Here is a 27,954-nt window from a genome sequence, read left to right as displayed (position 1 = left end):
TTGGGCTCACACTCATCGGATTTAATGCATGAGCAGGCCTTCCTTGTTGACAGCACTTTCAAAGTAATATTGTGCAAAGTAGGCTATAATCCCCAATCACCCTCAAGTGATTTTTTGATGTTTCCTTGCTCTGCAGCAAGATAAACAAGGCTAAAAGCTTCAATTAGCCCTTAAAAGGCCTCTGAGCAAGCTAAAGTATATTACGCACTGAGGATGATTCATAATATCCTGCATTAACTTTGTCAGTTATAATCCATCATAAGGTAATAGTCTTAAATAAATCTCATAGTAATTGAGATGAATCCCTCATTTCAATGACAAGTCCGTTTTTTAAGACCCAATTACCACTTTGAGCTCCCTGGCCCAGCTGATGTGCAGAGTTCGGACTCTGAGTGGAGAAGAGGGGGCAGCAAGTTGGCCGTTTCAGCATGCAGGAGAGGATGGAGAGATGGACTCGGTCCAAAGAGGGATGGATATCTTCCTGGGCTGTACTGCATCAGAGGGCAGGTAGATTTATGACAAACGCACACAATCTTAATTTGTGCTCAGGCCGATAATGCATCTCAAGGCCAGAATAGTTCTGCTCAGTGTTTCTTAACTGGATGTTTCTTTAATTATATGTCAGAGGCCATAAAACTCAGGAGGAGATTTTCCCACAAAGCACTGTTTTATATCTCGGTCATTACTGTAAATTACGCGCAACAAGAAAAGAGACTTGTGGAAAGAGAATGCAAAAAGAAAAGTGGGTTTATTCATGTCCATACACTCTTATTTTTTTTCACCCTGTTGGTACACTGATCATTGTGAGCCTTATCAACACGACGTGGTAGTTGCTCCCTCAGAGCAAACTTTCAGGCGCTGACCAGGAAGGAGATTGTTCACCTTTAGCGAGCATGTGTGAAAACATGAGGCTTCCGTTCACCACACAAAGGAAAGAAAAACAAACCTGTACAAATACTGAATAAATGAATAATACAAGAGAAGTTGTAAACATGTACATATTCACAAATCCATAATCATATAACGCTTCCCCCCCAATTTTAGTCCAACAATATAAGTCATTTCCACACTTCAGATGGCATGTGCACACTTACGGTATGGTTATCGGACATTACAGTTATTACTAGTAATAATTATCATTTGATAAATCACAAAAACTGGAGTTTTGATGACTTCTATGTGAAAGTACATAATGGATATACACAAAAGCTCCTCCGCCTCCACAGCCCTTGGCTCACCACAAGGTGGCTTTAGAGTCCTACAGTCTGTCCCTCTGTTGTTATATTGCCTTTTTTAATATGATGCCACTTAATCTTTGGTGAAAAATAACTGTCCATTCATTTAATATTACACAAGAGAGCAACGGCTACTGCTCGTTTCTTGTTTTTTATATCAGCGCATAATATTTCTTGCAAAATTCAACTGCATCACTGTTCTTCTGAAGTGTTCTGACAGGTGATTAAACATTTAAATTACTTAAAAGCAACACAGATTTAAAAAAAAAAAAAAAAAGGCTTTCTACCCCCCACTTCATCCTTCCACCCCTGATCCTTTCAGTCTATGGGCGATCATCTCCTCACCCTTTAACTTGGCACACTCACACACACACATCCACGCAGAAACACAGTAAATCAGGCAGGTCAGTGCATCATTTTGTTTTCCCTCTTCTTTTTCTTTTTTTTTTTTCTTTCTTGTGTCTGTCTCAAACTTATTTTTCTCCCAAGCCATTTCTGTGGCGTCGAGTCCATGGATGCAGGGACAGAGAAGCCTTCGCCCTCCTCAGCTCAGCTCGAACCCGGCGGAGGACTCGATGGCGTACAGCAGCTTGTTCCTCATCAGGTGCTGGTCGCAGAACTCCGGGAGCTTGAGCAGGTTCATGCAGGTGCTGGCGGTGGGCAGGCGCTCCAGGTCGGTGCCCCCGTTGTGGATGCAGAAGGCCGGGTACAGCTCCTGTGTGCATACAGTACGGACGTTGTTAATACGCACATGAAAAAATGTGATTGAAACTCAAGAGAAATGTGGCCATCATGAGGCGTTTAAAGACAGAGGGGGAAAAAAAGACATAATATGAATCAATTTGTGTCAGTGATGATCACAATGTCCAAAGCAATCCCGATTAAAGCAATAAATGTCAAATTCCACAAGGGGATAAATGTTAAAAGAGAGACATTAAGCGTTAAGCTAATAGGGAGAAAATATTAATTTAGGAAATCAGCTTAGTGCTTGAAAGGTACTGAGTGGGGAACCGGCCCACGGTTTGACCCTTGGATGAGACGCTGAAGGAATGGTCATTTCATGTTGTCTATCTGGCATTTTTTTAAATCAAGCCTCCTTGTGATGAGGCCACCTCATCCACCAACTGTGACACCGACCGTTTCCATCACGAGGCCCGGGCAACGAATGAGCTCCTCCGCCCTGATTTCATCCTGCTATTTAAAGTTAGCGTGCGCTTCAGTGGCCATACTCGCCCGATTAAATGGCTCTTCGGGGGCTTAGCGGTAATGACCCCATTTTTCTGACAATTACCGTATTAAACTATCGTTGCTTATTGAGAAAGTGTCATTACCGCTGCTATCATTTTGGAAAAAAAAGAGAGTTTCCATCATCTTTTTTAAATGGCTTCTCCTGACAGAGCTATTTCTCCTCTAATGAATCCTGGGCCGTTTTCACGACAGCTAATTAAGGCTTAGCTGGCTCAGGCTGAGGGCCGGGTCAGGGGCCGCTCCCCCCACGAATTACCGCCCTTTCCAGCCCCCCTGGAGAAGAGATGAGGAGAGAGGAAGGGAGGGAGGGAGGGAGGGAGGGAGGGAGGGAGAGCATCCACACACCGGCCAAAGTCAAATTGATTAAATGAGGAGGGAAGGCAACTCTTAAACCTCAGGAGGAAGTGCTGCGAAAGATTTTAAGAAGAGTTTTGTTCCCTTGCTCTTCTGCAGAACACCATTTAGGTTTTTCTAACTAATGACTGCCATAAAGAGTACTAAAACCAATCATATGATGATTACAGCTTCTGGTTAGACGAAGTAAGACACATAAAAACTCTTTAATGGCCCTGTGCAACACTTTCTGCTTTTTTTCCCCTCTATCTCGGACTACTTAAGTGTCCCACAAATCATGTCGGCGAGAAAGCGAAATGGTTTCCAATTAAGAAATCATTTCAGAAATAGGAGGTTAGCTGTAATGATTCAGCACTGCTGAAACAATGTTTAGAAGAAGGTGGACATATCCACCTTGTCTGCTCATTTAACAGGAAATTGCCACTTTCTGCCATGTCACACAGAAGGCAAAAGTTCAAAGGTTCAACCTGCTACTCTGTTCTGAATGGCAATGTTTGTCCAGCCAAGATCTCCGACCCAGCCCACACACATGGAGCTGCAGAAGGAGTTCTTCAACAGAGGAAGGTCATGAACTATAAAACAACAGTGGACGTGGTGATAAGGCTTCGTCGCGCTGGCCCGCTCTTATCGCCGCCTAATTTGAAAATGATCATTTTGAGGGCTGTTATCAGTCTGGGCATTTTCATTACAAGCCCATTAAGACTGAACACTCCCTTTATGTTGGGAATTGGGAGAACATGGTGATAATGAAGGATACAGGCAGTGCACAGTCAGTAAGGGAAGAAAAAGATGGAGTTCAAGTTCAAGTTGTGGTAAACGCTCACCTTGAAGCCCAGTAGTGGAGGTCTGGAACAGCTAGTGACAAACTTCAGCAGCTTGCGCTTTTCGTCGTCTGTGAAGCCTTCGACCACCTCCCAGAAGGTCTTGATGACAGGGTGAGTGGCCGAGTACCCGCCTAGGGTAGACGATGACAGAAAATTTAATTATATTACAAATGATTATAATAAATTAAATTATACTGTAACATTATACTGTGATATAACAGCAGCTCGCACCTGAATAGTTTGTGAACTTTTTCAGGTCATCAAGACAAATTGGCACATGAGCCCCAGATACCAGCACCTATTAAAAACGAAGAAAAAAAACCACACACATTAAGTTTCTGTGACTTACGATTGTTCGCCGTGTTTAGTGCAGTTCATCTTGTCACGTGCAGATTACCTGGATTTCCTGCTGGTCGAACATACGCAGCCACTCCAGGTTGACCACGTTGGCTATGCCCTGTCTGAAGGCCAGGCAGTGAGGCCTGATCTGCTTGTTCAGTCTGTAGTCAGCTACCAAATGGATGTAGGCTATCCGGTTGGCTGTGGTCACAGGAATGTCCTTCCCTCCCAGCTTCAGCTCAACCACCTGGACAGAAAAGACACATTTTTAAATATTTGATTTTTTTTTTAAAATATGGGTACCGTATATATTTTGTGGTTGAGCAATATCACTACTTAATTATGCATATCATTGAGCCAATGACCAACAAACATTGTAAGTGCTTAAATTGTGCCAGGTATATTAAAGTAAATCACAGAAAGGTGATTAAATATTTTCAGCATTCTGATTAAAGCTAGGGATAGGTGTGTGTGTGCGTGTGTGTGAGCGAGGGGGAGGGGGAGGGTTTGAGTGCATTTCAGTGTTTCTAAATATAGGACACCCAATGTACATCTGGTCCAATACAATTTGGCCCCAGGTTCTCTTTTCATTAGCTTTAGAGCAGTTAGCACTTGATAAGATGTGCTCATCTCTGTTCATAAAGTCGAGTGTGTGATGACATCATAGCGGCGACAGTGGGACAAATTGTAACGGTCATCTGTTTCCTTTGCAATTTTCTTGCATTCGGTGTACGTGTTTTAAAAACTAACAATTTGATTTTACGACTTGGATGTACGTTTTTTTAATCAATATTTAATCAATATGTATTTGGAGCATCTTTCAAAGCAACATTATGCAGCTTACAGAGTAAAACGAAATGCTAGTGGCACTCATTGCAACATTACACAATGTGCCACAGTGAACAGTCTTGGTATCCACACACAGTGGAGATCACGTTTTTGGAGCATTAATCCAGGTTTTTCTCAGAAAGTCTCTCTAAAACTTGCCAAACGGGAACGTTGTTGCATCAGCAATGAGCCGCAGTGGTCACACGTAGGCTGTCACAAAAAGTGACTGATTGACACTTAACAGGATATTTGTTTAACGACAATACAAACTACAGCCAAAAATGACAAGAGACATGAATCAGCACCTCTCTGACGCAGTCTCAACAAAAAGTGATTGATAAGCTTCACAAAGGCATTTAGTGCAGTGATACTGAATTACATTGTGTTGCAATCTACAGTAAGGTTTTACTCTCTTACTTGTCCATCCCCTGACAGCAAATCATTTTCTGCCGTTTTTCTCCCCTCACAGCGGATTCTGATTATGTGCTAATGTAAGAGAATTACTGTCGTTATCTTGCTTACTTTGGCTATCTCACGAGGGCAAATGCAGGGCAGACTGCTCCCGGGTGTGTGCCTAATCTTTCACAAATTGTTTTCCCTATCGTGTTTGCGATGCCTTATTTGCGACCAGGAGGGCCACATTGTAACTCAACCATTTCAGGTGTTGTTTGAGAAGAGCTAATAAGACGCGTTAAGGCCCTGAGCAAACAGGGGCTCTGGGGAGAGTGCAGGTCTGGGACCCGAGTGACTCAGTGTGATGGTGGCGGCTTGTCTCCGCAGCCTTGAGCTTTGGAGGGGACGTGCTTAAGAGCGGCTAGTTGCTTCTGTCAGGCGTGTTCTGAGATTATTTCAGGGGGAAAGCCAGGTGGAACGGTCAACAGAGCCGCTGTGTTCCTTTGCGCTGTGGCAGGGCTTAGGGCGACAGTGGCGACGTGCTTTATCTCCCTCGGGGCTGAAAAGTGGCACATCGCGAAGGAAATGAATTATTAACGCCACAAAGACGAGCCAAACAGGAGGAAGTAAAGACCGGCTGAATGAGAGGCACTGACCAGGACAGAGAGATGGAAAAAAGGAGATGTGAATCAATTAACCAGCTTCATCCCACCCAGCCCCCCCTAAACCCCCTTGGTCACCTGAGCCTCTCCCAGATCGTTGTTGACCACGGTGAAGTTGAGGCCCAGCTCCTCCACGTCACCCTCGTAGCTCTTGAGGAAGAGAAGGTTGCGGTACATCTCTGGGTCCAGCGAGGCCAGGTGGTGGATGTCCACATCTGCACTGGTTCCCAGAAGTTTAGACAGGAAGAAACTGGCAAAGGGCAACTCCACCAACATGTTCTCATACAGCGCCTGTGGAGAAATGTGGACGTTAACTAAAGGACAACAGCAATATGGTAAATGTGGTCAATGTTCCCTGTGAATACCAGTCGCTCTGTATAAATGGGAAAGCCTCTAAGCACTAAAAGGCGATTGTTTATTGCTTGGGTGTCACTGAATTAAACATGATGATTAGATAACCAAGATTACTAAATGGACTGCGGCCTGCATCAAGTAGCAAGTACATATACTAAAACCTGATTACAACATACATTACACCAGCTTGCAACTGTCCAATACTCTTATATTAAAAAAACCCAGTGATAAGATGGTAAACCTGGTCACAACAGAGTGACTGAGAGCAAAAATACTGAACATAATCTATCTAAAACACACAGGCCTCTGTTTCACCCGCCTCAAACTTTATAAATGTCAATTCTCACCTTGACCTTAAATGCCATTAAAACCACAGCCGGGCAGGTGACTCATAAAACCCCAAAGCTAATGTACTGGAATAGTCCGAAAAAGAGCCTGTTGGAGGCATTAAAATATACAGGTCTTTATAAATGATAGCGCTAAAAACCCTGACCGCATCAGCTAAATGGATTATAAATCTAGAGGATTTCCATAATGCATGCATCTTAAACACACACACACACATAAATCACAGCTATTTTCTAAACACAGGTTAATTGCGCAACTTCAAACATTGTCTATTTTTTATGCAAAATAATCCACTTAGTATTTCTCTCGTGGCCTGAGCTCATTTCAGACCATATGCGCCGCGTGGCCCCTTGAAACCTATCAATAACACTTGTGCCGGGAAGAGGCAGCAATAAGTATATGGGAAAAACCTGTAGCCTTATTTTTTCAATGCCACTTACTTTATTTATGAGTGTTTATTGCCAGAAATTGTGCCAAAATGACTTGGGCTGGAAAGAATTAATTATTATGGCCCAGGCCTTTTAATATAAGTGAGTGCAGTGGCAACGCAATTAAAACAGATCGCGGCACCATCAGGTGGAATAAATGCCAGCAACATTGCAGGTGCATTCTGTTAGCTGCCAAATAAATTCCTTAATTTACAACATTAAGAATCAATAAAATTATAATGCCTTTCAAACGCATCTCTATCAATCAGCGGAGCCAACCTCACATACCTCTAAAGGGATCCATCAGTCTCTGAGGAGAGACTGAGCTGAGGCGTGGTGGTTAGGGAGGGAGGATGAAACTTTCTTCACCCTCATAGTTTACCGAGTGGAGAGGCCACTGCTGATGAGGTGGAAGGTTTTGTAATAATGCGAGATGAATGAGGCACAAAGAGAACCTCCCGCGGGTCATATTGCATAATGAGAAATTTGATTCTGACAAAAACGACATCAGCAACCACTCCCATCAACATTAAATTAAGTTTTGAGTCTTTAGGCTGGAGGGGGTTTGAACCGCAAAAGCAAAGTAACCTGTTTCCATGTTTCCCCATTTGTGGCTTAAATCTTTCAGCTTGCCAGCTGGGTGGACAAGTGAGGAAGAAGGATGATGACCGGCCTCTATTCTGATGTTCAATCCCATTTCAGTGAGTACCCTAGACAAGCCACTCCTGCCTGTAATACATCACCTCCACAACAATGGCACGCCTCGGACATTAATTAACAATATTAATCTCCTGTGTCCTTTGAGCCGCAACGTGCACTGTGCACATTGCGGCAGTGGTGATGATGCAATCCCAATCTATATAAACGGTTGCCTTTTATCCAGGCAATAACGGCACTAAACAAATATCAATACACCTCTCAAATGGCCACTCAAACGTCCATTTTTATGGAGAAAGAGGAACTTAAGGTAGGGTTAATTGAAAGTCAAATTCAAATTAATTTCCCCCCGCCTAATTGCCTGAACCATTAGCTATGGAGAGCACAATATTGAGGGAGTGGGGGGCGGAGAGCTTGTAGCTGCTGATTGATCATTTCTCACTTGCATGGAATACAGAGAAGAAGAAGAAGTGGAGGGAGAAGAAAAAGAGAAGGAGGAGGAGGAGGAGTTACGATGCCCTGATAAGTGGACCGGACCATCTTGGGCTGAGCAAGAGAGAAGAGACCTGGATGTTCCTGACTGTAAAACAGATCAAAATGCTATTACCACATGCTTTGAACGCTTATTTATGTCCTGTCTGTGTGGGCCTGCTGATTTAGTGCCAGCCAAATGCAATCACTACACAAACAAGAGGTAGGAATCATCGGCTAATGGAAGCCCTAATTGAGAGGCGACCGCTTGTCATGAGGTAATTCTTCTCTGGGTTGAGATGATCACCCCCCTACGGGGAAGGCATCTTGATAAACAATCACTACCACATGCATTAAGGATGATTTAGAAACATTAGGCTCTAATAAATAGCGCCATCAGAGGAAGGAAGGGACAGAAAAACAATGCCGTCAACAGATTACGCATAGGGCTAATTAACAAAAATAAAGCACGCAGGAGTGCCAGGGTCAAGTTCTAACCCCAACCCCCAAATCTTTGAAAGAAACAAATGACGGCAATTTCTCTAAACATCGTCAGTTTCCAGAGCAAATACTAAAACAACCTCTAAATTTGCATCAATGGCAAGGGCAGCCTTGACAGTGGCTGTGACTGATCATAATTGACGTATTGGTCATCGTGTCAAGGCTGTCTGGGACTCCATCTTAAGATTATCAATATGCTTTTTGTTGAAAGCTTTTTCATTTTCAGACAATCACTTATTCTGGGGTTTTGAGGTTCATGTAAGGTCATGAAAATATTTGACATCACCAACCTTTTGGATCATATTTTACTTTCTGCTCACCTTTCCGAGGATCCTGCCAAGGAAGTAGTAGTGTCTCGTGAAGGATTCTCCGACCAGCATCTCTGCAGCGGGACTGGCATACAGCAGGCCGTCGTTGGTCGTCTTGAAGAAACCCTGGTTTGGATTGAAGCCAGACTTGAGGAGTTCATTGAGGAACTCCCGAAAGATGCCACCTCCATCGATGCCCGCCTCATCTAGACCGTGTGCATTCAGCAGATGGACTCTAATCCTTTTCTTCAGGTCCGGTTCTAACATGAGGGGACAGAGCAAGACAAAAAGAAAATGATAAACCACACACAGTTCCCCTCTGATTTTTTTTTTCTTTTTTACCCATTCATTTTTTCACAGCAGGAAAATCAGGTCAGAGCGGTTGTGTTGTGGAGATAAACGCTTCTTAAAGCTCAAATTGAAAAGGTTTTGACATATTCTCAGGTTCTTATTAGATTATAATCATTACTTGAGCTATAAAGCTCCTCATTTAAAAAAAAAAAAAAGCTACATAATCTGAGCTGAAATTGTTATTATTAGTCAGAAACTACACATTTGTTAATGTCTTCTGTGCCATCAAACCAACACAGATCAGTTTTTGGTTTTGAGAGATTAAAAGTAACTGGAAACTCAAATTCTTTCATTCTGTCGGTCTACAGTTCAACCTTTTGGCTTGGTTTTGGCTTCCACTGTTTCTGCAGTAAATCCTCAACTAATCTTGAGATATTAAAAAAAAAAAATTGAAGTTTATTCTAAGTTTTCTTAGTTTTTTCCTCTGTGTTTTATCATGCTAAGGATTACATGATAACTAGAACCTCTACTCAATCTGTTTCTAAAGACTTGGAAGACGACAAATAAAACAGGCGAATAAGTGAAAAGAAATGGATTCTGAGTGCACTTGCTGCCTGAATGTTGACTATGGGATTTTCAATGTTCTAAAAAGTTTTAAGGTTCACAGACCGTACCTTCTTCTCTATTACAGCCTCCATTATAATTGAGAATTGACCCATTTTGTATTCACTGTGGTTAACTAAATTAACCACAAATGTAAAGATTTCCATGAGAAAACAACAATGACTTAATTTGTTCTTTTTTCAAAGAAAATAAATAAAATCTAAATCCTAATTCTTAAATATACTGTCTTACATTGTTTTCTCCCAACAAATGTGTTTTTGCAAGGAAGCTGTTTCTTGACCTCAGAATATTCAAATCAAATTCTATAAGAGGTCATCTTTCAGAATAATTAATGTACAGTGATAAATCAAGGCAGCTATAACTTATAGACACATAAATGATATAGATCATGTCTTCAGCCCAGGTCTCATACTACTCTTTTTAATCAGATTGCCCACACTGAAGTGCCCTTTCAAATTTAAACACAAAAGAGGTGACTTAAAATAATTGATTCTGCTTTTATGTGATCCATTATAATAATCGGAACCTCAATTATGCTTTACCGAAAATCCCGGGCTCTGCACACGGAGGGAAAGACAGCCTTCATCTTTAATGCTAACTGGAACCTTGATCCTCAGTATTAAGATTTTATAGACCATAACAAGAGTTTCAGTAACAGTGTCAACATTTACTGCACCGTGCTTCTTCTCCTCGTGTAATTGCCATCTTGAGAATAAAACACAGCCACCTCGGATGATAAAGAGTCTTATATATTTAACCCAAATGAATGCACATGTATAAACTGCTCTTTTATTGTAACTGTGGTGATGAGCGCCGTACCGTTTTCTGGAGAGAGTTTATCGTAGGCATCTTCGTAGATGTAGTTGCGTCTGATGGTGACATTGATACCATCAGGGAATGGCCCGTCCCCCTGCACGTCCCGTTTGTCAGCGTAGATTAACCTCTGGAAGATCTACAAGACAGATGTGAACCCGGTGGCAGGGTCAGTGACAAATCCTTTTGAGTTATAAAATGTTTAATTCTGAGGATAGGTTTTACTGCATTTCCTTTATGCTTTATGTTTGATCATCTTATATTTGTCTTTTAGCAGCTAAAGTGGCAGAGAGCTGAGAGGAAATCACAACAAACTTAAAAACAAGCAAACTGTATCTCAAATATATACAATACATAGCAGTATTAATATTACACACACTTTTTTGTGGTTGTTGGGACAGTGATACAGTACCTTGACCCGCTCCTCAAAGGGAACCACAAAGGGGAGCTCTGTGAGGATGGCCAGATGTCTCTCTTCGGACACAGACAGCTGTGGAGGCTCTGAGCCGACTATCGAAAAAACACAATAGACAACATATTAGATTCCCTTCATTCTGAGCCATCAGTCATTTTCCCATCTTCATATTTCAAACATATATGATGCGTTAGTGCCAAAATATAAATTCTGCTTATTTTTTTCCATATATTGTATTTTTTGCTAGATCCATCAGTAACTGATCTTTTACACCTCAAGGAACTATTTTGGACACATTAAAAATGTCTGACAAATCCTTCAAGTTCTGATTGTAGTTGGGTTTATGGGATATTTTAGATAAAGGTTATAATCTTTTTCTTTAACCTTTTATCTATCTGGATGCAAACAATTAAAATGCCTTTATACAACAGACATCCACATTGATTTGGAAACTTCTGCGCTGTAACACTGTAACTTCAATTACATTTTTTTTTTTTTAAACTATGCATCTGTTTATTTCTATGTTATTTTGAGTTCAAAGTTCGGAGACTGAATCTGGTGGAGATTCAGTTTTGCTTAAGGAAATGTGAGCTGGTGAAACATCACGTGTCCTTTGTGTATAACACTGACAGCATCATTACTATTCTCAGTGCATAGCTCTGTGGTTAAGACCCAGTGCGCTGCTTACATGCCTGCCATTAAAGACTTTTCCATCCTACACCCTTTTAATTACACCCTTTTAATTAACCCAACTGTGAGCTGCCCATCCACCTGCCGGGATGGATCCATTAAGTTGATGTTTGTTTTGTATTAAACTCAGGGTTTAGGCTGTTTAGCCCACAAAAAAAATGCCACAATGGCTAAACCGCTCTTCATCCTCCTCACTTTGCGTCCACTGCAGCTCAATTATTCTGCTCAATTAGTCAATCTGATCTGCATTTTCCCATCAGGTTTCCATCTTTGCGGAGAAATATGGCCTTAGAGTGGTCAATATGTTGCTCATTCATCAGCCATGGGCCTGTCCATTTAAGGAAATGAGAAAAGGCCAGACAAACACATGGACCAGATGTGGCTGAGTTCATCAGGTACTTTCACACTAATTGAATTTATCCCATGCAGCCTCTGAGTGGCATTAGGTAGATCATACACACATTGTTATCAGCTTGTTTTCACACCACACTTCACAGAAACTCAGAATGGCTTAAAGTGAGCCAGATGCCGCCCTGCCTGTAAAAGAGTGTTTTCCTCTAAGTGCCTGATTGAATGAAGAGAAAATGTGGTACTATTAAACCGCCAGGGTTTTGTGCTTCCCCTGTGAAGTGCTCTGAGAGTTGAAAGAAATCTTTACATTGAGAAACATTTGTTCCAATCTAAAAAATAAAAATAAAAATGAAATGAAAAGGATCCATCGGCAACAAGATTTTGCAGCCCCCCCCCCCCCCCAAAGGACAAATCAATGTCTTCTAGTTTTTCTTAGGGGAAATAATATCAATGTACAGCTCCATACAATATGAAAAGCAAACAGAGAGAAGGTGACTTTGGACAGCAATTAGGAAGATTTTCTGGGCAATGCATCAAGCTGACACAAGCATTATACGATTCTAAATTTCCATCCATTGCCAGTGGAGCAGCTCTGTGGTTACATTAAGTACAGCATTGGAGTCCAGTGTTGTCCAGGCTGATGACAAATAACATAATAGACTGTTCTGAGACAAAGAAAACTGTCCCTTAGCTTTTTAAAGGGCATGAAAACTGTAAAAGTCAGTTACCAGAACAATGCCAACGTTTTATTGACATACGCAGACACAGTAATATGTACAACTGCTCCGTCTACTAAACACGTTTCATTTTCGTATGATGAACGATATCATTATCGTGAGGGACTCAGTTCTTGCTTTGTTGTGATGTCATAAAAACATTAAAACACGTTACACTACCATCAAGTGTTGACTGAAGAGGCCCGATGCGGCCCATCCTCCTCGTTCTCCACACGTGTCTTGCAGAGGGGACGTACAGCTGAGTGACCTGAGGACGCAAAAGAAACTGTCAGTTGTGCTGCTCCTGCTCTTTAACACTGAACATTTCTCAGGGAAATCCAACCTCCGTAAACTAACTATTAAAAACATATTTAATGAGCTTCAGTTTCTCAGTCGGCTGCATCTTCACTCATATTGTTGTAAAATTATGTTGTTGTGATACTCTCTGAAATACTTTTGTAAAGCTTATTATAAAGATGAAATACTGTACTACTTGGGTATAGATTGTACTGTGTGGATATCCCTCTGCTTAAACACATAAGAGACCTCCTCTGTCTTCTGAACAGATTATCAATAGCAATAATTTGGTTAATTTCAAAGACTTTTACCTCTGTGAACATGATCAGGTGCTTTCATCAGAGGCATTTTGTTTCACTATAAGGACAAATCTGACAGAACATCTACATGCAACTGTGACCTTTGACACAAAATGTAACCAGCCGTGATGGTACCTTATCAGCACGGATGTTGACCTCCTCAGAGAGCCAGTGACCTGCTGGACAGAAAGGTCGTCTTATGTCGCGAGCCTTCACCATCTTCACCAAGTTAGTGATGACCTGGATAGTAATTCAAACACAGAGACACCCATACACACATCGCATTAACATCTCTAACTCTGTCAATTGTATCCCCACAAAAACCCACTTGCAGCAAAATGTACATTTCAAGTACATTTCAAAGTAAAGAACACCAGACAGATAAAGAGGTTTTTCTGTGTATAGGCTGTTCAACGGGATGAGGTACCTTCTCTCAGAGGGAGGGAAAAAAAAGCAATTTAAGAATCCAGCCATTAGTGCACCATTTATGGGGAGTATAAAAGAAAAACGACCTGCACCGTCCCTCAATGTCCAGCCCTGTTAATTACTGGCGAGGTCTGCTGACATCAGCCATCGGGCAAAGAATGCAAAAGACACAGCGGCAGCGGTTCACCGCACTGCTCGTATGAGCGAGGCCCTCGCCCGGCCTGCGGGCGGCTCGTGGTTACAATATTTCACTTTGATGTAATGTTGTCACTTTGTAACACACAGAGCCGTTTCAAGGGACCACCGGCACCGAGCATGTGAGAATCTGCTCTTTGCAGGCTATCAGTTTTATTTTGAACTTTTATTCCCTTGCATATGCTATGAAAATCTACGCAAAAATCAGACCTGTGATATCATGAATGAAAATTTGCTCTACATTTTGTTTATAATCAATGTGTAGCTAAATATCAGATCTTCACATTAATACCCAGGATTTGGACAAAATAAAACTTGTAGTGGCGAATTCACTTTTCAAACAGATAGATCTCAGCCTTATTTGGACTGTAGGTAACAGGCTCTACTGTTGCTATGTTGCTAGTGACTGTGACACTTAATTCATAACCTCATGCATGCCAATGCATGACAATTCATTAGGGGGGCTGTTATGTCTGCCATAACAGTTACAGCCACTCCATTTCCATATAATACCTCACCTAGATTATTTCAATCGAAATCTTCTTTTCTAAAGCACGCAATTTTCATAGCGAGACAATCAATCTTGGCCAATCACCAGGAGGCAACCAGAGTACGCAATAATGGCAAGTGCAAAATGCTGTAAAAGGCGCGTGGCGATGGGTTTGGAGGAGGCCTACCCCCTGACTCTGGGAATGAATAAGCATTCCTTAATTAGCCCATCGGGTTAAGTGCAAGCCTTAATGGGCCTTTCCCAAACTCCTGCGTGACATCGTTCTCCAAACATGGCCAAGAAGAAAGTTCCATTAGCAATATTAATACAAGCTTAGTTGATCATTTTCATTCAATTAACTTCTTTCAATTAAATAGATAGCTCGACAATGGAGGTGATAAAAGATGGGGAGGGACGGCTGATGACACGAACCAAACATTAGCGTGTTAGGGGTCAGCGGCGTTAAACCGACTGTAAATCCCAGCGTTCAATTTGGAAAATGCATTTCCCCTGCTTCCCACTTCTTTAATGGGTCGTTTTAGCTGACAAGAGGCCTTTGAGCAGATCTTTTATGAAAATTCCTGACGTGCTCTTCGCGTATTTGCCACCTTTCACAGAACACCAGTGTTCACTTTTAAATCCTTCTGTCAAAGACTAACAGCCAAGAACAAAGTTGCTTAATTACTGTTTCCTTGATAGAGAATGGACAAGGGGGAGAGAGGAGACATGATATGGGGCGGTGGGATGAGGAAAAGAGCCAAGGAGAATGAAGTCAATGCTGCTTTCTGCCTCATTTTCTCTGGGTAAATAACCAGTGCACGACCTCCACGGCAGTGCTCCATCTCGCCTTTGCCTGTTCATGCATACATGCTTGATTACCACTAGGTCACTATGCTTCAATGGACAGACAGGCTACACAACAATTAGGCCCTAATCTCAGCATGCCATATATTATGGTTTATACCATAATAACAGAAAAAGATGAGGAGAATTTGTTTTCATTTTCCCCTCATTCATGTATGAGTGCAATTTGTATTATTCATGTTTATTCCACGATGAAATCCAACCAAAGGTGATGTAGACACGGCAAATGTAAACCAAAACAACTAAAAGATAAGCCATGATTTGTTGTGTTAATACAGTCCTCAAATTCTGAATTATCTTTACACTACACAGGTTCAGGTGAGGGCCGATCAATACGAAAAAAACAAAGACATTTATAAGAAGTCATTCATGCCGAATGCAATTACAATATTAAATTCATGAACGCATTCCAGGACATTTTAGAGCTATGTACATCACCTTTTCTCTCTTTCTTTGTGTATTGAATGACATGTTATTTATTTAATGTGTGTTACCATGTGATTTTATGTGGTTTTATGTGGTGAAGCCAAAGACAAATTTCCACATTGTGGACAATAAAGGAAAGATTAAAGATTAAAGGAAAAGAAAGTCATATTGTGATTATCCTCATGGATAGTGCGATTGTGATATGAAACACAATGTCAGTTGGAATGATCATTTTTGCATTTTATTTTGATTGAAAAAAATATATAGATATGATAATGATTGTGACTTTTATTTTTGTACCAAACAAGCACTTTTCCTTGGGCTGGGGGCGGAAACATCTATTACCTGTTGGCCTTTCGTTTGGATAAACATATATTTGGACAATTCAACCTACTGTTCAAACAAATCTGAAGTAACCTAAGTTCAATGACATGGGATGGCAGCTGGCTGTTTGTTTAGTTACAAACAAGGTTGAGAAGATTATTTTTATCAGCTCAAATGGTTTGGTATTTGGGGAATCGTATGCAATTGAAAATAAGATTAATGAGGCAGGAGGATTTATCCACTGACATCTCACTATTGGACACTTCAAAAAATCAGGTTTTAAATCATCTAATACACACCGCCTGTGTGTGTGTGTGTGTGTGTGTGTGTGTTCGATGACAAAGTGTGTGAGGGATTCACTCTTAATTTCCCACGCTGTACTTAAAGACAATGGTGAGAGTGTGAGAGCAAAAAGAGTAAGACGACAAGAGACAAGTTTAGGCATCAACTTTAAACAAAGAATTGAGATTTGCTTATTATCAACTGAATGGTGCCAATTTTAAATTGCATGTTCAATATCTTGTTTTTACATATTGTCAATAAAACGACTGGACTGAGGAAGAAGACGTTTTTCAGTACCGGGGCAGCCATGATTAAGAGAGACAGGTTCCTTCATACGTCTTACCTTGAAGAGCTGCACCCAGCGTTTCTGCTCGGCCTGGATGCGCTGCTGAACCTCAGTGTTTGTCTTGACGCCCACGCTGCGGAAGGCGGCCATGTACTCCTCCCTGTGCTCAGTTTTGGTCTCGGGGTAGGCCAGCTTGATGATTCCCAGACACGCGTCCCTCAGACAGCGAGACAGCGTCACCAGCTCTAACAGTGTGAAGGGCATCATAGAGGACTGTGTCTGACCTGTTGACAGGAAAATAAGTATTCATAGTCTTTCACAGATATTGATTTTCACATTTACATGGCGGCACGACACAATGCGACCGATGAAAGCAACAGCCAGAGCTGCCAATATATTATGCGGTGAAGAACTCCAAATAAGGGAAATGGGAAATGATATATGGACGTTTGAGATACTCAGCCATCCCTAGACAATGTATCAATTTGCAAACAAAGCTCTGACAGCAAATATAAATAGCAACACTGATCAGGAACATTAGGGACACTTTTTTTTTTTTTTTATAAAACTTTCTCAAACAAACGAAAAGAAAGAAGATCATTACCTTCCAATTCATGCCCAAAAAACTCACTGTCATGGACAGAGATAAGTGAGTGACTGAAGAGAGAGCTGAAGAGATAGAAGAGAGGAATGATGCGGTTCGAGTCCTCATATGTCAAGGGGGAACCTCGCGAGATCAGCTGAAGCAGCCGCACCATGGAGCTGAGGGGCAGAAACAGACAGGGAGAGTTAAGTAAGAGTAAGTACAGAAGCAGAAATGTGCTGTACGCAAGCACAAATGTGTTTCTGCAATTGCTCACACAAAGATCAAAACACATTTTCCAATAATTAGGACGGCATTAGCTCACCCAGTGATCATTTTAGTTGTCATGGAGGTTATCAGGTGCCAGAGATGCCTTAGGAAACGTGCATTGAAAGCTAAACTGTACAAAAGCCTGCAGGGGACAAAAAAAAAACAAAACGGAGGTAAGGCATATTTAAAATCGAACATTTATTTGAGAAGAGAACGAGTTAAAGAGCAATTTCAATCAGATGACACAATCAGTGTGAAGAGCAGTAAAATTACTTTCCGCCAATCTGTCTGCTGTGTTAGGATTGTTAACTTTGCCCTCTTCACCAGAGGACACAAGTAAAAGGAGGGAGAGAAAAAATAAATGACACTGTTAACCAACATTTTCCTCATAGAATTTTCTTGGTCTGTCTCTCCCCTTTTGTACCTTGCGAGGGGCCGAAAAGAGATTAAATGAGCCATTAAGCTTTATTTAGGCGAGGCACCTTCCATTAGTAAACTAGTTGCTGGCGATGGTGCCCAGCTCGGGTCATAAACAGCCCTCTGGCTTCCTGCAGGAGGCCCATTTAACTTAATGGCCAGGGGAGCAAGACAATGGAGGATGGAGGAGGAGGGGAAGCCTGATCCTCGGAGTGACCCCGCAGCGCCGGCATGCTTCCACACTCACAGTGAATACATGATAACACCGCAGAGGGCCCACACATACCTCGCCGCAGCCGCTCTGCACTCAACGGGGCTATGGCACCAAGGTGTGAAGCTGCTCTTTGTTCGAGTGTGTGTGTTTGTGTATACTCCTAAATTGCATGGCTTTTCACACAGAGGGTAAGTACAGGTGACAACAATGTAGTAAGTAAGCTAAAAGGCGAAATAAAGTGCCCCTGCATATAATGGGTCCTTGTCTGAAGAGTGACAGCACAGACACTTATAAGGATGCTTCCTTTAAATAGGGCAGCGTCATGTATTCACAGAGGAGGACGAGAGTAAAGGTCAATGGTGGAAACAGAACTAAGAGACCCAAAAAGAAAAGAGGGCAGAGTGAGGAAAAAAAAAAAAAGAGTCCTTCATTCGCTGAACTTTCTCATCTCAATGTCAATGCTCAAATTCCCATCCCACCATTCAATCTACTATAACTCATTCAAAAATCCCAAAATGGAAATCAGCTTCGGGAGCAGGGTGTCACACAGCCCTCAGTATGGTTTGAAAAATGGTTTGAGTTGAGCACACACCATCTGTCAGTACTACAAGGCTCAGGAGAGAAGCGAGGGGTAGTGCTGTGGTCTCATAACAAGTGATGCGGGTGTTTGATTGAAATGGGAAACAAAGCACTAAATGCCAGCTGACACGCTGATTTACGGCCTGAGAGAACCCAAACCCCCATTTCAATCATGGAATGAACCACTAATAAACAAAGTCAAGACATCAAAAGGGGTTGTGTGTGTGTGTGTGTGTGTGTGTGTAGCAGCCTGATGAATCATGCCTGGATCATTTCATTTTGCTGTAATGAAAGAAGCTCCATTCAGCAGAAAAAAACAAAAATAACAACAGTCGTGCTCAGGTCAGATTTGATACCATAAAGACGGAGCGACCGACTTTCCACCCAAACGCAAATTTGTTTTCCTCTTGTATTACCATGATCAACATCATTATCTCATGACAACACAAAAGTCGCAGGCAGCCTTCAAAAGTAAATGAAGGGACCAAAGCTCATCCGCGCTCACTTTCATCACAGCGAGCCCCGTTAGCGACAGGGTGCTACAGTGGGTGAAACCAAACGATCAAAGTGAAATTACACCAAATATCCAACAGTGAACAATTAAAGTGAAATTACAGCAAACCCACTTGAACTAATCTGGGCCGAGGACCATTAGCAAATCAATCAAAAATCAATATGCGGTTCCGAATCATTGCACGGCTTTTAAGATGTCCTCTGGAAGGAAAAAAAAAAAAAAAGTAGAGCACAGTTTCATGAGACATTTTACATATTTATTAAAAAGGCAGTGTGCCGGGCCGGCTGGACGACTGGCCAGCCTCTCTCTCCCTCTCTCTCTCTCTTTTTTTTTTTGCTGTAAAGGCAGTAAATCAAGGCCGGAATGCAATTTGCTCCCCTTAGCCTCTTGTAAAGCTATCCCGTCCACTTCTGCAGTGATTAATCTTTCTCAGTGAGCTAATTATTTTGTACAGATATCCAATAATGATGGAAGACGAAGGGCAGGATTTATGGTAAAAGCGAAGGGAAGGAGGAAGCCATAAAAAATTAAGGCGGATAGAGAGGTGGGGTGGTACAAACTTGGGATCTTCTAAATTCTGGTGAGCAACAGCGTTAAGTTATCAGACTCTAGCTGCATGTGTCCAGTTTTTATTATCACAGATTGAAGCAGCTTTACTTATCTTTATATGCGTGGTTTGAGTAAGCCAAGGTGTCAAAAGTGGTAATAGGAGGACAGATGCATAATAAGACATGTGTTGCTAACATGATATGAATCTACATCTACATCCACATCCCCACCCACACGTACAAATCAACCGGCAGCAACTGGCTCCACTAATAATTAACTAGAGCAGGTTGACCATCCATAAAGCTCAGTCCGGATCACCTCCCGTCAGTCAATGCAATCCTCCCCACACACGCGCACCACTTCTGACATCCTGGCCCTAATGTAATCAGCCTGAGAAGGGGTAATTGCCCTCATCCAAAACTGACAGCTTCCCTGACATCCCTGCTTCCTCTGCCGGTTGTAAATGCCAGTGGGTGCGGACCGCAGATAACTGCCTGCCTGCCTGCCGCTCCTCACCGTTATTTACATTACTGCTTACAGCGCGGAAACACATAAAGAACACAGTTTTCCTCTCAATCAGGTGGGTGTGTAAACAAGCTCTCCGAATGCACGGCCGATCTTCAACGATGTGTAAAATGTTATGATATGGAATAAAAAATGAACGTTTTCTTAGTTTGTTTTCACATTATCTTTTGATTCAGTATGACGTGGGATTTGAAATTTGAAATTGAACAGGACATTTTTTTTTTTTTTTTTTTAAATCTGCACTTTTTAGTCAAGTGTTTAAGGTTATTCCTAAACAAATGAGTCTCATCAGGTTTGTGTGTATGTACCTGACTTTTGGCACCATGAGGCGATGCTGCACCATGAGTGTGTGACAGATAGATGCCATCATGGTGAAGACCTCCTCGCTGGCTGAATCCCTCCACACCAGGTTGAGCAGCGCGTTGGTCTGCTGCTTGGTGTCCAGCTTGCGGACGCACTCCTCCGTGATCAGCTGCACAGATATACGACTATCATCCTGAGAGAGAAGGAAACACATGTGGGTGTGATGAACTGGAATGATGACAGGATTTTTTACCAAGCTGCGCTAACACACCAGCAAGGATGTGTAATGGAGCAAAGACATCAGGAGGGATCACATTATAGTTCATCATAGTGATGTGGTTCACCAATATTTATTCCCTTCTTTCCTCAAATCATTCTAAACCATACATTTTACTTTGGGTTATTTATACTGTCTCTTTTATTGAAAGAGTGGTTTTGTCAAAGGTTAAACATGTCAAGTTACTCTCACACAGTAGTCATAACAAAACCCAAACAGAAATGATCAGAGCCTGTTTGGTTGTTGATGACTAAAATTGTACTGGAAACTGAGGACATTGCAAGACATTGACATGCAGTAGGGTTGTCACAATCATGTATTTTAGTTTAGTTGCAATTAACGATTTGATTGTCTTTTTCTGATCATTTTATGCCACAATTATAGTATAATAATACACATACACCTTATGAAGAAGAGCCATTTATTGGCATTTATTTGTAATTCATTCATGATGCTAATATCAATAAATGCTCATCGAAATGCGGTTTTATAAATTTAGAAGTTTAGAAATTAAGCGCCTTGAGATAAACAGTTTCAGACGCTCCATTCATGCGAAATTAAACCGTAGAAGAAGAAGAAGAAGGGGGTGTGACGTGAGGTTGTCATTAAAAGAGGACCAGTCAAACAGTGGAAAACGAGGAAATATGACATTTCTGTTTGTTTCATCCAGCTGTTTTTGTTTTGTTTTGTTTTGTTTTTTACAGATGAATGGAAACAATTTTAGTGATTATGTCACAGATTGCGGTCAGCTCAAATGATTCTCAAATGACTCAAGCAATTATGTAATAATTGTGACAGGTCTAGACATGCACTGATCAGATTATTTCTCTCTTGATACAGATTAAATTCAAGATATCTGCTGGTGCTGAATAAAAACCCCATGTGCATATTGAAATCAATAGAAAATCAACTTAATAACATGATCAATCACATCAGTGCTTCTGTAATGTCATATATTCACACAATCAAATATGGGCCCAACATAAACAAAAGAAATTGGTACAATCCCAGTACTACAAGTGCATGTACCCATGTGTCCAAGTCTTACCTGCATGGGTGGTGGATGGATGCCAGCATCATCCTCATCCTCTGAGTCGCTGTTCATCTCAGGCCTGCTGCTGCTCTCTGACACCGGCAGCAGAGGCAGCAGCGTCTGCAGAGCCCGAAGGTAAAGCAGGAGACCCTCTTCTGATAGCGCGCCTGCCAACACACAGCCATCTCCATTACTGTACTTAGGATCATATTCACATCTCTATAAATCAGTCTCCCTATGAGTTTATTTATGCTTCAAATGAGTCGCATTTATTTCATGAACACACACTGGGGGATGCAGTAGATCCAGAGGGAAGGTACAGTGCCATACCTAAGCAGTTCTCCCCTGCAGAGAGGACAAAGTAAAACAGCCACGGCGCCTGGCTGTGTGCTGCTGAGGAGGAGTTGATGGTGGCCTGGAGGGAGCTCAGGAAGGCCTCGAACGGGAATGAGAGACGGGGGTCCGACAGCGCCGGGATAAAGAAGTGAAAGATCTGCTCAGTGAACGGTGCTGAGATGAACTCCTCAGTAAAGGCTGCAAATACAAACTGCCTGAAAGACGACAAACAAGCAAAAATCAGACGTTAGACGTGTTAACACGCTAAACAAACATATATGGAAAAATGTTGTACGTTCAGACAGAAATGATCTAAGGGGGCGGTTTGTTCTACGAGCACCCCGCTCTTTCTACTTCACGAGTCCTCCAATGTTGTCTCTCCAAACAGAGCTGCTTTGTGTGGCTCAGTCACACACATCTGGCGGGTCGAGTCAGATAATTAGCTGTTGGAGTCAGTATGTACACAAGTTTCTCTCACTCCCGCCCTTGCTTTTCTTCAAAGAAGAAAAGGAGTCCTCTTGTCGTTTGTTATGAAGAATGTCTCGAACTGAGGGCAAACAGCCTGATATTCTGCACTCTGGCGAGCGAGCGAGTCCGGGGGCCTTTTATGGCTTGTTGTAAATTGATCTCTGAAGCAATTACTGCTTCACCACTGACTAAGAGGGGACAAAAAACTGCTGTGGTTTGTCTGATCAGTTTAATGGATGATTTCAAAAGAATTCACTAGGGACAAACAGTTTCCCTTCCTGCAGACGTAGCAGCAATTTGGGAGGTCCAGAGACATCAGTAACTTTAAACTAAGTGCTTCAGCACATCCTTATATATAACATCTATATATTGCCAATGGTGGACATACTCATTTGAGATTAATTATCAATATAAATACATTTGCCCTCTGCAGAGGACATGTCTAAGCTAACGGTGCAAGAAGTGACGCTAAAGTTGCTCATGGAAACTTCAGTAGAAGATGCAGCATCTGTCACACACTTTGCTGCCAGCTGTTTGAATTTCAGATACAGAGATATCAATTTATTATAATGCATAACCGTCATGTACTCTTCATGTTACTGTGACACCTTTTATAGTGTCAAAAAGCAGTGCAATATATTTTGGTGAAGAGCTCAATAAGCATGATCCATGGCTGAATATGGAGCAGGTTCTAAAACAAAACTATATTTTCTCTTAAGACTAACATACCTCGTCTCTGAGCTTAAGCAAAGGAAATCAAAGAAAAGTCATAAATCATAACGTGGCAAATCAAAATTCAGCAATGTCTAATCTAGATTAAACAATTAAATAATGACTTTGGCTAGCAGGTAAATGTTGGGAGTTCAATTCAGCTCCATACCAACTACTGATCTCAAATGGTCACGTTACTCTAGTAATATACCTGCCTGCCAGAAGCCATTAGAAAAGCTGACTCTGGTGAGGCTTTCAAGAAGCACCTTAAAACCCATTTTTATGTTTTCGCTTTTAATTAGAACTTAATCTGTTTTTAATATGCATTCGATAACCCTGGGATTTAATAATTTTTTTATCTCTTCTTTTGATTAATTGAAGTGTATGATGTTGTTGCATTGTATTGATGTTGGTTTGCCTATGTGACTTGTTGACTGTGAAGCACTTTGGTGCAAATGCTCTTTGCTTTTAAGGTGCTATATAAATAAATTAAACTTAAACTTCAACATACCTTGCGCCTGTTGTGCAGGAGGAGTAGGTAAAGTGCAGGGGTTTGAGGATGTGCTCCAACAGTGTGCTTGCCAGAGGGATAGAGGGTGCGTCGCTGTACTCCAGACTGGGGGGGAGCCTGTGATTTACAAGAATGTACAGCGACCGATAGTATCCTGGGAAGAGAATACAAATGAAATAATAATGTTAGGAATCCAGATGGCTTATAAGAAAGCTACCACATACATACAACAATAGTTACGTCGTGGATATTAAAAAGCGCTCCTGTTTGCAGGATTGGTTTTCTCAGTGTTGCACCAAATGTAACTCCCCTTTAAAAACAGTGTCGGCTAAAGGACATGCAAGGACATAAATTGCAGCATAGACTGAAAACAGTGCTCCCCCCCTAGGCTTTATATTTTTAGCTGTTAAAGTAGGGCTGGCCAGTTTGATATTCTTGGTTTATCTGGCTTCAATACATCTGCCTGCACTTGATGCAGAGCTAAAATTAAATAAGATGCTTTGTGTTGACGGGCATGACTCACTTTATATAGAGCAGGTGCAAATGAGTCACACTTGTGGGAAAATGTAAATACTAGGACATGTACTTGACCTGTGCACGGCACTATATATACTCAAGTGCCAGTCAGAGCAGGAACTGCCCGTGTGCAGGCAAAATTACTCAAACACTTCAGAGCAAATAATACTGACACATATTCAACATCTCTATACACCCTTTAAAACGGCCTTCAAAAGTATATTTGTCCCTGTCTGGCAGTGAAATAAGATGAACGATGGAAATAGTGGGATTTTGCAGCCTCAACAGGAATGACAGCAAACTAAGAAAAAATAAATGTACACATCCTTAGGCAGATTTATCAAAGCAACAGCAGGTATGTAATCAGCGCTAATACATGAAGAATAAAAAGACAGTGAATTTCCTTGGTCACATACCTTTCTGTACCATATAGTGCAAAATCTGCTCGAGTAACGAAGCTACATAGTTGACATCTGGAATAACGGGAAGATAGGTTCTCTCTGAAGAAAAAATTTCTAGCATCCGCATGGGAACCGCCACATTTAAATTGTCGTCCCTGCAGTTCTGCAGGAGTCTGAGACAAAAAGAGGCACAAGTGAGATAGTGGACATTTATTTAAAGGTCTTAGGTGGCTTTAGGCATCTACCAGCTAAAATATCAATCAATTGCTGTTTTTTGTTTGTTTTGGTACTGTACCTGCAGCAGAAGCCTAAGAGCCTCTTGATCTGGAACATACATGTCTGCTTCTGTGGGCCCACCAACAGCTTCACAAAGTGGCTGTTGTGTTTCACCAGATTCTGGCACAGCCATATCTTTATAAACACACAAACAGAAAGAATTTGATGAATGATAAACATGACATTTCGCACTCTTGCTATAATTGCATCTGTGAAACAATTGAAACATGCTGAATTCTCACCAATCTGTGTGCATCCACACTCTGTCTGTAAAAAAATATGAGTTGTCTTGACAAGAGGCAGAGACTAGGACCGTCCAAGACATACTGAGCCCCCCCGGCCTGCGTCTGGCTGACACACTCATCAAACCTCGCCCTCTGAATGGCATACTGGAAGAAAAGGTTCAAAGGTCAAATATTGCTGGCACTTGTTTGAATAATAGCAACAAAAAAAAACCTACAAATGTACAGTAAAATGAAATATGTTAACAACTGCAGGTAAGAAAACAGCACCATGTGTTAAGATGTGTTATAATCACACAGGAAAAATGTTTTACAAATACGCAGAAACATAAATAAGTTCAATCTGTGATCATGACACATGATAAATTCAGTCACTTATCAAGTCAGTTTTTCAGATGTGTTGCCATATATTGGTTTTGCTGATACCAGGTAAGAGTTAAAGTTGTGTCATGACTATGAGTATGTGTTTGTCCAATGGCAACATATGTGCTCCACTAAATGAACAAATGCTGTTAAAGCAAAACAAACTCTCTATTCATTCTATATTCAATTCCCATCATCACAATGCGGTTCTGACCTGTGAGCATCGTGGGTAGTTATTGCAACATTATTACACATGTGATCTCAGCTACACACCAATAAAGTTTTGTTACTGCATCTGGCACAAATTTCACACAATTGTGGTGATAAGATCGGTGGTAGTTCCTGGTGTCACAATTGGTGTCTCTCAAGCCACAGTTTGACAAATGCACACACACACACTCAGACTCACAAGGTGAAAACAATAGTCATACTGTTTCAGCTGGTTAGCAACCACACAGGAATTGATTTAATCATCAGACTTTCTGATTGGATGTCGAAGCTACCTGTCCCAAAATGTGCAGATATGCAATCAAACATACCTAAAAGTATTGTTTTTAGATTTTTTTGCAGCTACACACCCTGACCCACTAAGTCGCCCAAAGACAGCGTCTGCAAGACCATGCAACAGGCAGCACCACCCACAAGCCACCTGCATGGTACAATGTTTTATGTGGGAGTATTGACAAATGTCACAGGAAGTTATCAAATGCCACATCTCATCTAAGCTGTTGTGTTGCCTTTGGCTCACACAGTAAGGACAGTTGTGTATTTAAAACACTGACATCTCAGTATGAAAGTTGATAACACAAGAGGTCTGTATAGTGCTTGCAGACTCACCTGTCTTTTCAAGTCCTGGTAGCCACGTATGTAGGACTGAATGATGATAGCATTCTTCAGACGTCGTCTCTCATCCTAAGCAATAAAAGAAAACATCTCAAACCCAAAGAAACCACAGCACCCAAATATAATAAAGACTTTACTTTCTCCTCTTAACTTACCTCTCTTTTCCGTCTTTCTTCTTGGGTGCGGTGCAGCAGAGATGCTTTCTCCTCCTGTAAAAACAATGACAGGGAACCTTTGGTGACACACTTTGAACAATAACATGCTACATGATCTAGCACCCAGAGGTGAGAAATATAGATGGTTAGTCAGGCAGGTTTCACTAAAAAAACAAAAACAAATGACACTGACCTTCTTACTTGCTCCTCCAAGTGATACCTTGGGTCTTGTCTTGAAATCACCCTCAAAGCTAAACATTGTTAGATTTTTCCCATTGACTGATTCAGAGGTCGCCACTGATTTCTGAAAGAGAAAGTGAAACGACTGTCAACTAAAGAAAATCCCCTATCTATTATGAACTAAGGGGGTAAAAGGAAACATAAAACCAGTGACAACATTAACCTAAAATTACATGATGACTCGTGACTTGGCTCCTAACTTATAAAACCATTCACTTCGGCTAACACACACACACACACACACACACACACACACATACATACATACACAAACATTACATCACCTAGCAGCTACCTCTTCTCATTATAATTTACGCGACCAAAATAAAACAGATACGAAGCTCACTGTAGGACGACAGTAGGACAACAACACAGAGAAGGTTAACCCGGGCGACTTGTCCGGCTGACAGCTTCAGTTTGGCTGCAACAATAGTTAGCTCGCCGGTTAACTCGGCTAGCTAATGACTCAGCAGCTGTCAGGCCACCAAAACAACGCCGTTTTCGTAATTTGACAACAAGGAACAACGGAGACACCAAATAACAACAGCATTTATTGGTGACATGTCGCAGCATGATTCGCACATGTGTAAGTAGCATGATTTTTGTTGACGTTAGCGCTGCAGCTAGCTAGCACCAGCAGCTAAGCATTCAGACACAGGCTAACTTTACGGGGGGTTGTCTTTTCCTATCCGCATGTTTGTCCCTTTTTGACATCGCTCATATTACAGGACACGCGTCGGAGAACCGTAAACCAACAACCTGTGAATCGTTTACCTTTGACTTTTTTTGGATTAAGGAGTGAAACAGACACAGTAACTCTGAGAAGGCAGTTAGAGTTAGTCCAAGCGTCAAGTCTTCTTTTCCTCCTCTCTCTAGAAATCAACACACA

The 27,954-nt window shown here is 41.6% G+C and overlaps 1 protein-coding gene across 1 annotated transcript; it reads right to left on the bottom strand.

Annotated features, from left to right (window-relative positions):
• Positions 1-729: 729 nt before the first annotated feature.
• Positions 730-27,954, bottom strand: ube3c (ubiquitin protein ligase E3C). The gene is made up of 24 exons (XM_085763605.1): positions 27,840-27,954; positions 27,019-27,129; positions 26,826-26,879; positions 26,665-26,739; positions 25,465-25,611; positions 25,242-25,357; positions 24,962-25,119; positions 24,030-24,183; positions 22,334-22,554; positions 22,019-22,170; positions 20,699-20,886; positions 17,648-17,734; positions 17,344-17,501; positions 16,797-17,023; positions 13,582-13,686; positions 13,031-13,118; positions 11,091-11,188; positions 10,685-10,817; positions 8,963-9,210; positions 5,962-6,174; positions 4,059-4,247; positions 3,893-3,959; positions 3,662-3,792; positions 730-1,950 (listed from the first exon to the last, which is right to left on the bottom strand). The coding sequence occupies exons 2-24, from the start codon at positions 27,082-27,084 to the stop codon at positions 1,780-1,782; spliced, it is 3,246 nt and encodes a 1,081-aa protein (XP_085619731.1). The 5' UTR covers positions 27,085-27,129; positions 27,840-27,954; the 3' UTR covers positions 730-1,779.

The sequence above is a fragment of the Trachurus japonicus genome, chromosome 20 (assembly GCF_045865225.1).
Source record: "Trachurus japonicus isolate A0001 chromosome 20, Traja_1.0".
In the NCBI taxonomy this organism is placed as follows: Eukaryota; Metazoa; Chordata; class Actinopteri; order Carangiformes; family Carangidae; genus Trachurus; species Trachurus japonicus.
This window is presented reverse-complemented; position numbering and strand designations above follow the sequence as displayed.